The sequence below is a fragment of the Scatophagus argus genome, chromosome 17 (assembly GCF_020382885.2).
Source record: "Scatophagus argus isolate fScaArg1 chromosome 17, fScaArg1.pri, whole genome shotgun sequence".
NCBI lineage: Eukaryota > Metazoa > Chordata > Actinopteri > Scatophagidae > Scatophagus > Scatophagus argus.
This window is the reverse complement of record NC_058509.1, coordinates 17,912,957-17,928,972: the sequence shown is the minus strand read 5'-3', so window position 1 is coordinate 17,928,972 and position 16,016 is coordinate 17,912,957. Positions and strand designations below refer to the sequence as shown.

General features: G+C 39.0%; 1 protein-coding gene across 6 annotated transcripts in view; it reads left to right on the top strand.

The window, feature by feature from the left end:
- Positions 1–16,016, top strand: part of trappc9 (trafficking protein particle complex subunit 9) — a 193,064-nt gene that overhangs the window by 99,456 nt on the left and 77,592 nt on the right. For all 6 annotated transcript variants that reach the window (XR_006845927.1, XR_006845926.1, XM_046418121.1 and 3 more), the window contains one exon: positions 675–785. Coding sequence is in view for 4 of the 6 variants with exons in the window: in XM_046418121.1 (XP_046274077.1) it covers positions 675–785 (111 nt within the window). In the remaining 2 variants the exon portion in view is untranslated. The remainder of the gene's footprint in view (positions 1–674; positions 786–16,016) is intronic.

The following is a 16,016-nucleotide window of genomic DNA, read 5'->3' as shown; positions in this document are numbered from 1 at the left end:
AAGGTGTGAATACATGAATTCCTCCTGTGCACCTACACAAATGATTCATGTAACAGCAAGTGGCTGCATTGGACAGTCTGTTTTCTGTTTCTGAGAAATCCACTCCTTTCATCCGTCATTACCAAAAGGAAAAAAAGAAACACCTACTTGAGGGCTAAAATTAACTCTTTGAAAATCCGGCATCATGTCTCCTGTCTTGATCTAAATCACAAATTGGCCCTCTTATAATCTGCATGAGAAAAGCAGGCGCGGGATGATGTGGAGATGGCCTGCTCTAGCCAGGCCTGTGGGCCAGATGAAAGCACCGCCACCTTTGATGTTATGACAAGGACTGATGAGTACTTCACACCGCGTCTTCTCTTGATCTTCTGCGTTTTCTGTGTGCATGGATGTGGCTGTGTATTTTTGGAAAGTAACCGTTATCTCATGCATAAAGTATAAACTAATACACATTAACAAGTCATTAATCATATGTTATATGGGCAACACAGTCTATGGGACACAAGTGAGTGTGAGCTTCTTTTCTCTTTTCTTATGTGTGTGTTTAATCTATAAAGAAATCTTTTTCTAAAATGACGCATCAGAATGAGCAAACAGAAACACCATCTTACGTACAACGATTTGAATTTTTGAGAGATCTTGGTCTTACTAACAGTTGTTCTGTCTGCCCACAGCACCCGCCAGTGTCACCTCCTGCTTGACATCTTCAACCCAACAGAGCATGAACTCACCGTCAGCGCCAAGAACAACCAGGACCTGGTTCTCCACGCCAGTGAGTGCCAGCGGTGAGTGAAATGTTTCTCTTTCTACATGTAAATGGATGTAGTCCCACCACGTCTCAAATCGCAGTGACTCAGAACAACATGACTTCCGTTTCTCAGTCTTATTTAGTATCTTTCTAATCTGTTAAAATAGTTTGCTGTTTCTTCTGCATGTTATTGCTCAAAGCAAATGTTTTCATTTCTTTAGAGGTTTATCTGCTTGTTCATGGACATCCTCCATGGGCATACCGTTGCAGATAGGAGATGCTGATAAAAAATTGAATGGATCTGGATAGAGCAATCTATTTGTGATTCTTCATTTATGCTAACCCATTTCAATGTGGGTACAACAGCTGTCAAAAATGGCCCAGTGTGTGCCAAAAACAAAACTGCTGGATCTATTAAAACACTGTGTTCTGTTTACAAAGTCTATTTGCAGCTATTTCACTCACACTTTCCATGTGTGCTATGCTTCTAAACTGATTCTGTTGATTAAAACTGCCTTTAAGGTTGTCCAAACTGTTCCCAAATCATACTGCCACAGCAAGTCCTCTGTAAAAAGCCTGTGCAGAATATTACAGGAAACAATAAAACTAAAGCTGCCACGTTTCACAGCATGTCTAAATTAAATAAATGTGTAAATAACAAATAAACAAATAATCTGAATATGACATTGGACTGGGTATCAGCAGATAATAAATATTAATGACTGATATCAAAAGTTGGTCCAATAATAATAATAATGATAATAATAATATTCATGACATCTCCTTCTAGTTATAATCTCACTAGAGTGAAATTCACCCCAGAATTGAAAATGCAGACTTGCAAGCATGATGTTTACACCCGACCATGCACGGCTGATGGCATGTATGCTATATCTGGCAAGTTGCAAATTGGACAGTTATTGCCTCTGACACGTTTCATGATGGAGTTTTTTGTCTTTTTTTCTGCTTTGGGTTCTTCACTGTTATGTAAGGAGCTAATTCACCTAAGTGACTTTTATGAGTCTGTGTTTTAGTTTTAGTGCCTTGTGAGAGTCTAAAAGCTTTTTCATGGATTCTTTTTCTTTGCTAAGGATAAAAAATCTGAGGGAAATCCTCTCCTATAGGACAATGCTAGATCTGTTCAGTTTTTAGTCTTCTCTAATTAGTCATTTCCTAAGGTGTCTGTCCTGCTTTTCACTTTCTCCTGATTTACTTTGCACACACATCATCACAGTCTCTTGCCAGTCTGTAGATCACCTCAGCCACTCTCTGTCTTTCTTCGCTTGCCGTTTCACTGGAAAGTAGCAAATCATGATTCCTGTCAGCACTGTCTCTCCAGTGCATCCTTCGCCACAAACAGAGGTACACTCCGGGTGACTCATAGGCCTTTCTCCACAGGGGTGGAATGTTATTATTTGAGGGGAATTAGGGGGTGGAAAGGGATCTTTTCAGACAGAGCCAAACAGCTCATCACTCAGCTCACTCCAAATAATCTTTCCTGTGCAGAAATGAACTGCTAAAATAAGCTTACCTGCATTTTGTAACTGTTATTTTCCTCAAAAAGGATGACTTTAAATAAAGTAGTACTTAGAGAAAACTGTGAGAGCAACAAAAACAATTAAAAAAAACATTGTTTACAGTGTTACTACAGGAAGTACAGTATAAGTACTGTTTGATTGTTTGTTTACATGTATCAAAGATACCAGTTTAAAGCAAGACTATTCAGAAGATATAATCCTCTTAAAAATAAAGAGTAGAATTTATAAAAAAAATAAATGTAAAACATCACAGAAGAATGGAATAAACCAATCCTCTCTCCGTAACTTAACATAGATATGTTTTTGCTAATTAGGTAAATTCAACTTGAAATTTTTAGTTTTATCTTCAGACCACTGCAGAAACATATAATCCCAAGTTCTTCTGACTTGAATGAATTTGTTGCTGAGAGTTTGCTCAACTTATATGATTTTAGTTTGAAATGATGATCAGACGTCTCAGCCTGCACTGTATAACAGACAAAATGCCCACGCTGAACGCTCTGTTTGTAGCAGAAGTAGAAAACAAGCATGATGGGAACTTGCTCAAGTCAAGATCCGTCATGAACTGCATAAATGGACTGTCATGATGGCTTTTCTTTGTAGCCAAATAATTTCTGTTGTTTTGTTTGTTTTTTTTCTTTACCTTTATTTATTTCAAAGGGACAAATGCACTCATTAGAGCTTACAGTCAAGATAGCAAAACTATCTTTAGTGGATCATGACATGTCAGGCATGGAAATAATCTCCACATGCTCTCAAGATTAGACCAAACTTTTTTGTAGTTGTCAGTTTTTGAATGCTCTCAAGCTAACAAAAATTTGGTAGCAACTGATCTAAGTTGAATAGGTACAGAGTGTCCAAACCGATTCCATACTGAAGCACCTCCAGCTGGTGAGTGAAGCGAAGTGAGGACTCAGCAGTATACAACAGTAGTGAACTTCCAGTACACCCTTGCTCAGTGCAATATCCTCAGGGGTTTTTGTTGCCTTACTTGGTCTGGTATGCTGGGTAATTATAGCACATTTGAAATCTTGGTGAATCAGTTCATTGAATTTCTAACTCTCCTCTACTTGTGCTCCTGTTGCACTGTGTTTTAGCATTTGATCCTATTATTGTCTGCCAGGTTACATGACTTTACTGTAACTACATTCCCCAGCAGTATTTCAAAATTGAGGAACATTTCCAGTGAAAAGCTATTTTCCATTAAGTGGTGTGATGGCCTGACTAAATGTTTCACTCATGTATTTTCTGTTGAAGAGAAAGAGAGAAAAGTGATATTGAATTTAACAAAGTCAAGCATCAAGGTAAAAGCTGGGTGTTTAAACTGAACTTTTTTTTGACAGTTAAAGTGAATTCATTGCCTTTGACTTAACTGTTTAATGGGTCTACTGAACTGATATTCACATGTTATTTCTTGTGGAGTATTAACTTAATGAATGAACTGGTTGACTTGGCTGTGTTATTTAATAAGTCCAGAGGTGAAAAAGCTTCACTGTATCATGCTTCTTTTTTTTTAGTAGCATGTGGTATAGATGTGGTGTTGCTGTACACAAATTACTTCCAATCAGAAGTAGTTTGTAGCTGCATGGAATACATTTTCACATTGGCTTCCTCAGCAACGCCGACTTGTCAGTGTAAGATAATGTATTGTGGTCTTTTAAATGGAGAGCGGATGTTTTCCCAGTTGTACACACTGTGGGTCAGGCGTTGAGTTAGCGTACGTGGTATCATACCCACAGCGGAATCACTGCTTAATGACTGCTGGTTGGGTGTTCCGCACTCCTTTCTTTGCTGTGCTGTTTTAATCTATCCATGTAGAGGCTTTTTTGGTGTGTTTGATTCTTTTCCCACAAGTATTTCATTAACTAAACAAATGAAAACATTACATTTTCAGGAGTCTTTTGAAAGAGGTTTTGCTCTCGTGGTCCCATGCTGGTTATCCATTTACCACCCATGTTCTGCCTGAGGAACATTAGCGCTATGCAAAGCTTTTCCACACTCTAAGTACTATCAAAGGTTGCATGAGGATGAGCGTGTAAAATATGTATTAGACTGTGATCTTTTCAGCCATCATGGATTTTATCAAAACTAACATCAAGCAATCCAAAACATATTCCAGTGACGGAAAGTAAATAAGTTACTCAAGTACTGTTCTTAAGTTCTTCTTAAGTTTCCAGGTATTTGTACTTAGCTTGAATTTTCACATTTATGTTGCTTTATAGTTCTTCTTCAGGAGAAATATTTTCCTTTTATTCAGTTCAGCCTAAAGGCCTTGGCACACTGGAGCTGTGACAAATAGACAACATGAAAATGGGAGATACTTACCGTAGAATATTTTACATTAAAACTTTTCATTCAAAAATAACCAGCAGGTCTGTCACGACGAGTTATGACATTTCTTCCACACAAAATGATTAGTTGATATTTTTCTTAGCCTCATAATATTTTCTAAGAGCATTTTCAGAAAATATATTGACATGTGAATTAAATGTGGTTTGTAAAGACCTTAAGATTTCACATAAAAATCATATCACAAGATTCTAAAAATGCACTGTTCAAGAAAAGCCTTTTTTAGCTGGTGACCTCTTGAAAAGCAATGTTTGGTTCAGGCTTCTTGTAATAATTCATATATATTTGATTTGTTAGCATTTCCCAATGATCATTTTCAATCATTTTTTTGACAATCATTTTCTCAATGATTTTAGGCTGAATAAATTAGTTCAGATTAAAGTCACAAACCTTTTTCTTTTCCTTCCCATTAATAATCTCACAACCCCATCTTTGGACGCATTTTGCAGGGGCTCTAGTTTAGAAACCATTGTAATAAAATTCTTAACTGCACATGAACAAAATGCTGACATGCACCAGAATTAATATATTTTTTAACTAAAAGTTATATCTGCCAGTTTATATCAATACTCTTAGTTTTGATGTGTGTTCTTCAGGTCTTTCAAGTTTGGACATTTGTCACTGTAACCCTGTAATCGTGCTACTTCCCAAAGCATGACTTTACCCGTTTCTCATTGATACCATCATTAAGTTAATGTTATACTTCAGTAGGGGTCAGAATACATAATGCAGCTGTTGTATAATTGATTTAAAAAACCCTGCTTCTCTGGAAGCTGACACTGTGTGACACAATGTGCCTCTGAGGCAAGAAATGTCAAGTCTGGTAAAAACTGCCGATGTATATATAGACTTCGATGTCTTTTTCCCCCTTTGACTGACATTCCCTGCAGACACAGCCATTGCCTTTGACTCCACCAATCAGTACTTCCATCCTGGAGAGATGTCTCTGTAAGCCTGATAGACATAAATTCATTATCAGAAGATTAGCTCAGATCCAACATATTGATTCTTTTCACAGCATACAATATTGCTGCAGATACCCCTATGAGGCAGAGAATGGGATGCAGTCTCACTCAACAAGCCCCAGCTCAGTTTTGGCGACATGCTGATCATTTCCTTTGACACACTCCCGGCTCATGCTCAGATCATTCAGAGTGGGGTAAGACTTTGCATACAGAGAGAATAAGGGCTCCGGATTCGTAGAGCACCGTCTGCTCAACCATATTGCGCTTGTCTTCTGAACTCATCCTCTGTCGACATCAGATGGCCCTGTCATTTCATATTTCTTTCATGTTCTATGATGAATGAGGTGTCAGGCGCAAGATGTTTTCTGGAGTCTTCATCCAGGACCGGTAAAGCGAAGGCTTCAATCCGACAGTCGCAAAAATGACTCTGTCAGTCATCCTCAGTTTCCCTCACCAGGAAACAATTTTTAATTGTTTCCATTGAGCTTTCTCATGGCTAAACAAATAGAAAAGTGGAAGAAAAAGCCTTCGTGCATGAAGAGGCATGTAGCAGTTTGAACAGTAGATTTAATAGTTTCTAGACTTGTGCTCATATGAGGACAGCGACATGGACCTGTTTCCATCTTCTGGTCCGGCCACATTTAGGCAGTTTTAGATTATTTTGACAAGTGATAACTTACATTTATTGAATGCTGCTACCGAAAAACAAAGATCTCATTGGTTGTGTTTGAGCAGTAAGCTCAGTTTGTGGGGTGTGTCGTCTCTCCCTGTGAGGGCGACTCATAGAGGGAGGGCCAGGGTGAGTAAAAGAGTACTGCTTTTATCTTCTCATATCATTCACAGATGTTTTTTACAACCTGTTTATCTCCTCACTGGTGTTCTTTAATGGCCTATGGGGAAACAAAGTGAAGCTCCTCACATTGTGAACGGTCACTTTGATGTTTGTGAGCCCAAAGACCACTGTGACACCACACAGTGATGCCCAAACTTTACCTTTTTTTTTCCCATGTTTGCTTTGAACTGAGCAAACCAAAGAGAATAAGGACATGTGGAGGATGTGTCTCTGTCTGATTAGATCTTCAGATTTTCCTGTCATGTCATTATTCTTAGACAATGTTCACAGTGTGGTATTTTACATGTTCACATTTAGATATATGAGTGTAAAGTGTAACACTTTCACGTTAAAGTGTATAAAAATGACCTCACATTTGTTATATATTTTTTTGAATTCTGTAAATGTTTCCAACCATGTTAAAACATAGAGAAATCTGTAATTTAATTTATCTCCAAATCACTCACTGAACAAGACAAGATAGGATAAGATAAGGTAAGATGAGACTTTATTGATCCCTGAGGGAGAAATTGTTTCTTTACAGCAGCCAGCAGGACAAGACAGTGCAAAAAGTACAGAAAAGATATAAAAGATTATAAAAAATAAATAAAAGTAAAGAAATACAACTCACAGTTGCGTACAAAGGATTTATACGTATATACAACTGAGGTAATGTACAGGTTAAGAAGAAGTAAAATGGTGGTGTATTGGTGGTGACCTGAGGATTTAGGTGGTCCTGCCATAGAGGAAGAGTCACAGCAGCAGCCTAAGGATACGCTGCTGGTGTATACTCTGACTGCTGTCGAGACAAAGAACCTTCGTTAGCATTCCTTTTTACACTGAGGGTGCAGCAGTTAATTATCGTTAGCAACGTGGCAAATGAAAAAACAAACAAACAAAAAAACAAGCTGTGTTCACTGTATTATTGTGTTTTAGTAGTGCAAATGGCTACTGTCTACAGGGCAAAATTGAGAAAAAAAATACTGGAATTTAAATCGGGTTACAGGCTGTATCAACAAAAGCGCCACCTAATGACCTAATTAGGTACTACTCCAAGACCACAGTATGTTTTCTGACTCTTTTCATTCGGTGTTCTCCATGAACTTATTGTTGATTGAATGACTTAAAAATATTGACACTGGATTAGTCATTGAGATTCCTGATGAAGTGCATCACAATGACATGTGATGTACCAATGAGTCCTTTGTTAGATTTCTCTGCTATGACCACAGACATTTTGATAGTGATACAGTAAAATGTTACATTCGTTCATCAGTATGCTGCACCATGAACATTCAGTCTGGTTTTGGCAAAATGACTAATCCACCCAGCAATTATTCCTCGGTAGCTGTCTTTTTTTTTTTTTTAACCACCTTGAGCTGAGAAAAATGATCCGGCTCTAATGGTCACAGCTCTGCATAAACAGCATGTAAATTAGCGGCGCTCTCCTCGCATACTTTATATCCTTTCATTTGAGGAAAGAAGAAGTGATCCTGTGTACCATCAGACAGCCCTGACCTTTCTGCAACTGAATCTTTGTTCTCATGAGCAAATTAGGTTGAGACGGAGCAAATTAAAGTGTCTTTTATTAAAATGAATCGAAAATAAGAAATGTTGTCCAAGATGTCAGGCTGGAAAGTCATTTCCATAAAGCAAGTTCTTAGCGTTGTAATTACGTGGGTTTGACTGCAAGTCAGTCAAGTCCTTTAGCGGCTGATTCTTTTGTATAGGATGGGTTTGATGCGAGTGTTTGAATGGTATCTAATTATCAGAACTGAAGAGTATAGGCCTCGAGGCACTTGTCTCTGTCAGCTGTATAAACATAACCAGCGGGAGAAGATCCTTGCTCACCTCTTTGTGATATGATCCCTCTCAGTCCATCATCATCACAGGAGCAGCATGCATTGCACACTGTCTTCTATGAGATTCAGTCTTCACTAAATTAAGCTCTTGCTTCCCAATTTGCTATACTTACATTTTCAAAAAAACAAAAACGAACAATCATTCTTTTTTTAAACGAGTGGCAGCAACACTGTACGTGGGAATGAAAAAACAACAACTTATCTTAAGGTCCCCCTATTAGCTTTTCCAACAGCATTGCAGAGTGTTCTTCAGCAGCAGAATTTTCTTAGGGAACAGTATCTTTTTTATTTTTTATTTTTTGCAGTTCAGTTTCCAGAAATGTCAGAAATGAACTGCACACTTAAAAGCTGACGTGTTTGTACTACAAGCATGTGAGCATAGTATAACACAAGCCTCAAATAATGATGATAAACTTCAGTAATCCACAATTTCAAACAACAGGTGCTTTAAGTGATTTCAGGATGTTACAGATTGTGTAACCCCTTTAAGGGTCAAATTAAAACTCAAATTCAAAAGGACATGCTTTCTACACTCAAAAATAAAAGAAAAACGTAAAATGTTTGGTCCAAAGGTTGACTTTAAGTATTTCAGATATAGTACATGTAAATTTACATCTAATTTTATTACATAAGTTCAATGGTCACATTTAATGCAAAGTTATTCCACAATGTTGAGTCAGTGTGAATAAATTAAGTAACTTGGTCTGATTAAATTAAATTAATGCAAACTTATACATAACCCTCAAGGGTTTACTCAGTTATTACACATAAAGGTAATGCATTTCCAGTGAGTCTTTCTGTCTCCTTTTATAAATCACACTCAGATTATTTAGCTTAACTGACTCAACCTGATAGAAATAATAATAATAATAATGGTAAGAACATTTATTATTATTGTTATTGTTAGTAGTAGTAGTATAACATAATGCTAATGATAAACTTGTGATAATAAACTTCCAGTTACCACAGAAAAAAATCTGTTTAGATGTGGTTAGGATCCTGAATATATGTTTTCTTTAAACTGCTCCTTTACTTCTAAACATAAATTAAACTTGGTGTTAGCTAATATATTAGCAGCCTTAGCAGGGACTAGGTATTTTTAAGCTCAACATCATTTTTGAAAGCTTAATATTTTTCATCGTAGTAAACATAACATCCAGTTGTCTGAATGCTTTTACTATTAAAGTCATCCAGTGTCTGTTTCCAGCAGCGGGTTGCTCTCAGACCTTCTTGATCCCGGTCGTCACTGTGCATCCACACCACAGCTGTGACTCCCAGGGGGTTTCAGCAGGCCTTTGAGGAGTTTACTTCCCATCATAACATCAACCCCTGGGCACTAAGTACTTCCCACTGCCATCCACCATTATCACTGCAGAACCAGCTCAGTAACACCCCTTGTAGACAGGGAATTAGTGCTCACTGCAGCAGTTTTTATCCACGTCTCCTCTCCATTCGCAGTGCCTTTTGGCTCCATCAGAACGGTACGCACAAGGGCAGACACACCTCATTGCATGAGCTTTTCAAACAAAGCCTGTTTCCATGGTGACCACCTTTCCCCCTTCTTGTGCTACTTTTTAAGGCAGGCGAGCACATAATGCATTAGCAGTCAGTTATCCCATCTTCAGCAGTCCCAGCCTTGTGTGAATATTACTGTTTTTTTTGGTGTGTTTTTTTTTTTTTTACAATTTGCAAATAAAGGTAAGCTCTGTCCAAATGGCGTATATTCTCGTTACATGAACAATATCATGTCCAATAAAAACAACAAAAAAAAGAAATACATCACAAACATACTTGTGTCCGCTGAGGTTAGAGCATAGGAGAAACGTTATCTCACAAAGATGAGAGCCGACTGCTGACAGATACATCTGCTGCTGTTCGTCCTCTCCCTGGGATTTCAGTTTCACACCGCTGTCATTTTTTTCTTGCCATCTGCAGGAGATTTTCCTTTTTCCTCTCTCTCACATTTTCTTGAAATAATGTGTTCCCTAGGGGGCGTTTTAGCCCTGTTGGCTGTCTGGAGATGGGTTAGTTAAGGTGCTAGAACATGAAGATGTTTTTCCGCTCACATGTCTTTCTATACAGTGCTGTCTAGCTAGAATCATTTCACCTAGCTTCCACAGGTCCCTGTAGTCAGCCATATTGTTATAATATTGGTATTCTCGAAATATACCTTATCTTTCCCATTCTGTATATACATATAGAGCGGTATAGCAGATTTATCAGACTCAGTTATTTTCTTCTCCGGTCACATGTATCTTCATCGACCTTTAAGTTATGTTAAGCCCTCTGATGTCATTGTTCACTTACAGTAACACTTGAAGCAAAGTATTATACACAAGCTGCAGCATCCCTGCTTTAAATCCAGCTGGGGACTTTTGTTGCATGTCACTCCTTTCTGTCTGTCCATGCCCTGCCTCCTTCCACTGTGTTGTCTAATAATGGCAGAACGCCCCCAAAAAGAGCTCCTGGGTCTTAGCAGCACAGACGAAAATAGCTCACTCTGTCAACCCCAGTAATAGTTTACAAAGCTTCAATTTAAATGACAGCCAGCACATTAGTAGATTGTCTGCACAGAAGCATTCTTCGATACTTATCCGCGTGCAGCAATTGGCAGTAAGAATTCGTTTTCACCCCAGCTTATCATATCGAGCGAGACATGGATGGATGGAGCGCCGCTGCCTCTGCAGCCGCTGCATACAAAGGGTTACACGGAGTCAGCCGCAGTCTAAAAATAGACTGTTGTTCTTGCTTGCCTCTGCACAGGCCTCTATGGATCTCCGCCCATAAGCTCTTGCACGTGAGGTAAAAATAACTCTCCTCGTGAAAACACACACACACTGTTGGCATCTTCTTTGCTCTCAGCTTCTCTGGCTATTGCAATAAATATGCAGAAAGGTTCTGATAAAATGTTGCTTGCAAATGATTTTGCTGTTCTGTGCTGCTGTGCACATATTGCTCACATTGTGCTCATAGTCACACAGTAGACAAGACCTGCACACATTGTAGTAAAAGCACAAGACGGCTAAAGAACCTCTCACATAAGTACATTTATACTCAGTTGCAGTATAATAGTAGCTTCACTACTACAGCAGCAGGAGTCGACCGGGAGGGTGAGCTGAACACTGAGCTGTTAGCGGTCACTGTTATTTTTGTGTCCATGGTTGGTTTTCTAGAACTCACAGTCGAAATGATTCCTGGCTTTAGACAGGTCAGATACCCCATATGCTTTAATGTGATTATCATGTACTTTTGGTCTGAGGCAACACTGCATTTAATTAGGGAGAGGTCATTTCACTGTGACTGGCTCATCCTGAGCTGGTGTTATTACTGCCATTAAAAAAAAGGCTCCACTTGCCACAGCTTATTGCAGGATGGTGGTAATTAGCAATTTCATGTCAGAAGTCACACCTGGTGGACAAGATGATATTTAGCAATACGGGTCTGGTTTGCTTTTAGATATGTTTTGGCAGAAAAATAAAATGAAGGCGTTGCAAACCACAGTCACCTCTGCTGTACACCCAAATACATGACTCTAGCTTTCTGCACAAAAACCATTATCCTTCCACTGATTTTTGTTATTATTTTGAGTTGATACTGCAAAATCGTGTCAAAATTGGGTCGATCCAAGCTGGAATTTGGCGAGAGGCAAAGTACGCCCTGGACAGGTGGTCACTTCATCACAACCTAACCTGCATGTTTTTGGACAGTGAGAGGAAGCTGGAGCACCCGGGGTTTACCTAATGCAGACACAGACCCCACTGTGCCCCCACAATACAAAGGTCATTGGCTCAGATCGATCAAATAACGGTTTGTATGTTTTCTTCAGCTGCATGGGTTTTATCTCTTAGTCCCAAGACATGCATGTCAGGTGAACCACACTAAATTGCCCAGAAATGTGCAGGCTGGAACACATAGGCTGTATGAACCTTTTGCTTAGGGATGTGGCTATGAACCTGTACTGACAATAACCATGATATATAAAAAAAAATCATAATAATTTTGTGAAAAATATTCCTATGATGATTTGATTTTATTTGTTCTTTTTGTGCATGTCTGTACAATTGGGGTTACAGACTAACTCTCTTCTTTCTGACACTTGTATGTTTCAGTGTAATTTAGTTGCCAAAAAGAGACAAATCACAAAACAAAGTTAATTATGAATTTCACTTTTTCTTCGAATATTCTTTGAATAATCATGATAATATCATTATTAACAGGCTAAAACTGATTTAGGGCTTGAGAGGTGCCTCACCCACAAATTTAGGCTCTTGCCTAATTTTTTTTCACAGTTTTCATCAGAAATATGTCTGAAAACACCTGTGGATGGTCATACAGACATCATACAAGCCTTTCATTGCAGATGTAGTGTCTTTATCGGCAGAATGTACCACAGACATGAAACAGTCATCAGGTGAAGGGCACTATTTTTCTGGTGCTCTTTTTCTGTCTTTCTCTCTACATCAAAGGCAAACTAAATGTAGAACTACAGAGCTGTAGACACACATACGTGCGAGCCGCAACAATTCAGCAACGCAGCCTGTACAGCTGCGACGTGAGAGCTGAATGTTACTCAGCGATGAACAGAGCAGTAAGCAAACAGCCAAGCCTGTGCTGGCTGTGCTGGGCTTCTTCTTGGTTTTCACCTGTGCTCAGCTCCCCATGGGTGAAGTTCCACTTATGTGCATGCATTCTGAGTCCCAGAATAGGAAGTAAATGAACATCTGGACACCGTCAGTTTAATATTCCTCTAGCTTTATATTTCAGCATCAGCATTTTCGTCTCCTCCGGAAATTGCTTTTACTTTCGACATGTTTAATAAACTTTGAATAAACAAGCCAACATCGAGTTGCTCTGTTGTGTGTGAGTGCGGTGAGGTCTGTTTGATAGAAAAGCCCTAGCATACAACACAACACAGCGGGTTGGGGCTTCAGAGCTCTGATTGGCTGAACAAGACCGAGGCAGAAACACTGCTCAGTTAAACTGCCTGAGAGAGAAAAGCAAGCGCATACAGGACAAATAAAAAATGGCAGCACCAATAAAAGTCGCCAATAGGAAGCCCAGACGTGTTTGGTAGACAGCAGAATAAACCCCTTGAAGGCCTTGGACTGCTTCAACAGTTCAACTGATTTAGTCTCACTGGTGCAATTTTTGTCGAGATTTAAATCATTTTTTTTTTCTTGTCATTGTAACTGATATGTTTGTCACACAGAGGCATGTTTTGCGCTAGCACTAGTAATTCCAACCACAGCAGCGTGTCTACACAGTTTTGTTTTCTTGTTTCTAACAGTTTGAAATGTGGTTGTTTAACCAGAATGTTATTCGCTGGATAATAACATTTTGTTGGGGTTCATCCAAACATGCAGTGTAGAGCCATGAAAATGGCACGAGGTGTGAATGTGCCTTATGCTATGTGCTTTCAGCTTGCTCTTAGCAAACACAAATCTGTGGTCCACACCTCTGCTTTGCCGCTACTCTCACCTAGAGTCAAGCTCATTGTGAGTCATCAAAATACCCAGTAGATGCAGGCTAGAAAACAACAAAAAATGCATTGTCTGCCACTTGGTCAGCTGCAAATCCCCATCTACTGACACATGCTGATAAGAAAATAGAAATTTTTATCAGAATGCATCGACACGAATTTGCTTATTTCTGCAGATCTAACTTTCATTTCTGTGCATGTCTTTGTAGGATCACCCATTTGAACAGATAGTGAAATCAGTCTATCCATCCATCCCACCTACCCTTGCTGCCTTTCTCGGTAAGGAAAATGAAGGCCAGGCAAGCTGTTATCAGTGAGGGGCTGGGGGGGGGGGGGGTGCAGTGGGACTGGGAATTAGGTCTAGAGATGGTCCATGGTGGCCCCAGTTCAGCACACAGGTTGTTATTAAAAGCCTTGTAATAGGCTAGATTAGTCTCCAGATATGGCCTAATCCTTGAAAGACTCCACAATCCAATCAATCAACAAAGATGGTGGGAGTAGTGGTGGGAGAGCTTGGCTTGCTAATGGTGTCCTGCCTTAGTAAAAAGCTCTTTTATGGGTGATGGGGTGCTGGTTGTGGTCTTTGTTGTATTTAGAGTCACTGTTCTATGGACATGGATATACTTTATTGTGCATTTCTTTACATTGATTTGCTGGTATACCGATTGGCTAGAGTTTGAACTTTTTGAAAGGTTGTTGCTGCTTTTCATTAGGTATCCATTAAGGTTTATAATGGTGCAACCTGGTAACTAGTTTTTAAAATAGTAATATTTCTCATCCTTATCAATTCATTGTCACTGTCTATAAATCTCTTCCACAATGTTTGAGTTCTGTGGACAGCGTCACATCATCACACCATTTCAGACTACAAACACCAACTTCCTGTGGGCCTTATAGTAATCATGATCCAAAATATTTAGGCAGCAAACAACAAGGTTATCTTTAATTAGATTGCAGTGACATTAGTTTATGTGACCTACGGGAATGTCACCGCATGTCCAGAATTCTCTCTTTCTCTTCTCATTTTTAAATATTAGAATTAAAATGTGTACAAAATAAGCAAAGAAAGAATTTATGAATAACTTCAATGGGAAATAAGATAGAGATCGAACGGATGAAATACATTACAAAATGTATGTACAGATTTTGATAGTGGCGTTTTGATAAGCACACAGGTTCTGGTTCTGGCCTTAGAGGTCCCAGATCCTGCTGGAACAGGAGAGAAGGCGGACAGGTCACCCAAAGTCCCAGCACATAAACAATGTTATAAATGAGAAAGTCCTGCATGCGGTCAATTTTATATATAATAATATTACATTTTCTTTTTCCTGCTGTGCAGTTAAATGTTTGTTATTATTCCTTGAAAAGATTTGTGTCCATATAGTTCCACATTTGAAGTGTCAATTTAAATGTCTGGCTTTTAGTGATCACGTGTCCAAAGAAAACCAGTCCCAGACCTTGCCACAAAGCGTCTTCTTATTCAGGGTCCATTTGCATTGTTGCAATGTGGTATTTTTAGACTTCGTGTGTAATGTGTTCTTTTGAAGATGACTGAAGGAAAAGCAGCGCCCATCTTCAGATGGGACTTCAGACAGTGACATAAGCCCACTACCACTAATCTTCAAAGGCGGATGTATTTGAGTGTGTTGCAGTGAAAGCAGGAGCTCTCCTTGTTTTGTTGTTTTGAAGTCTTAATTGTTATTTAATTTGTGCTCTGCCTTTGTTGCAAAGGCTGTGAAATGATAATTGCATTGGCTTTTCTCCTCCTTCTCCCTTTGATGTATGTGTGTCTCTGGACTCATCGTGAGATTCTTTTTCTTGTAATGTAATTTCATTAATTACAGTATGTCAGACAGGTGAGGCAGCAGATCACCTGTAATGCATAATACATTACATAATACATGCTGTAATACATCAGGACATCTAAGATACAGAAAGGTGTCACGATGAGACTTTTTTCCTCAAATCACCCGTTATTATTATTATTATTATTATTATAGGATGATTCTTATTTGTTTGTATTATGCAGTTGTCATGTTTCCTCGTATCTTTGATCACCCGGTGGTGATTGCTGTTGAGAAGGAACACAGAAAAGCACTGGCCATCTCAGTCAGTCTGATTGTGCTCTGCCCATCTTCCTCTCAGGGCATCCGAAATAGACTCCTCAGAGGGAGCCGTCATGGCCTCTGAACTGAAATCCAGAGATGAACCTACCAATCAATTCATGGATTCCAACGTGTTTT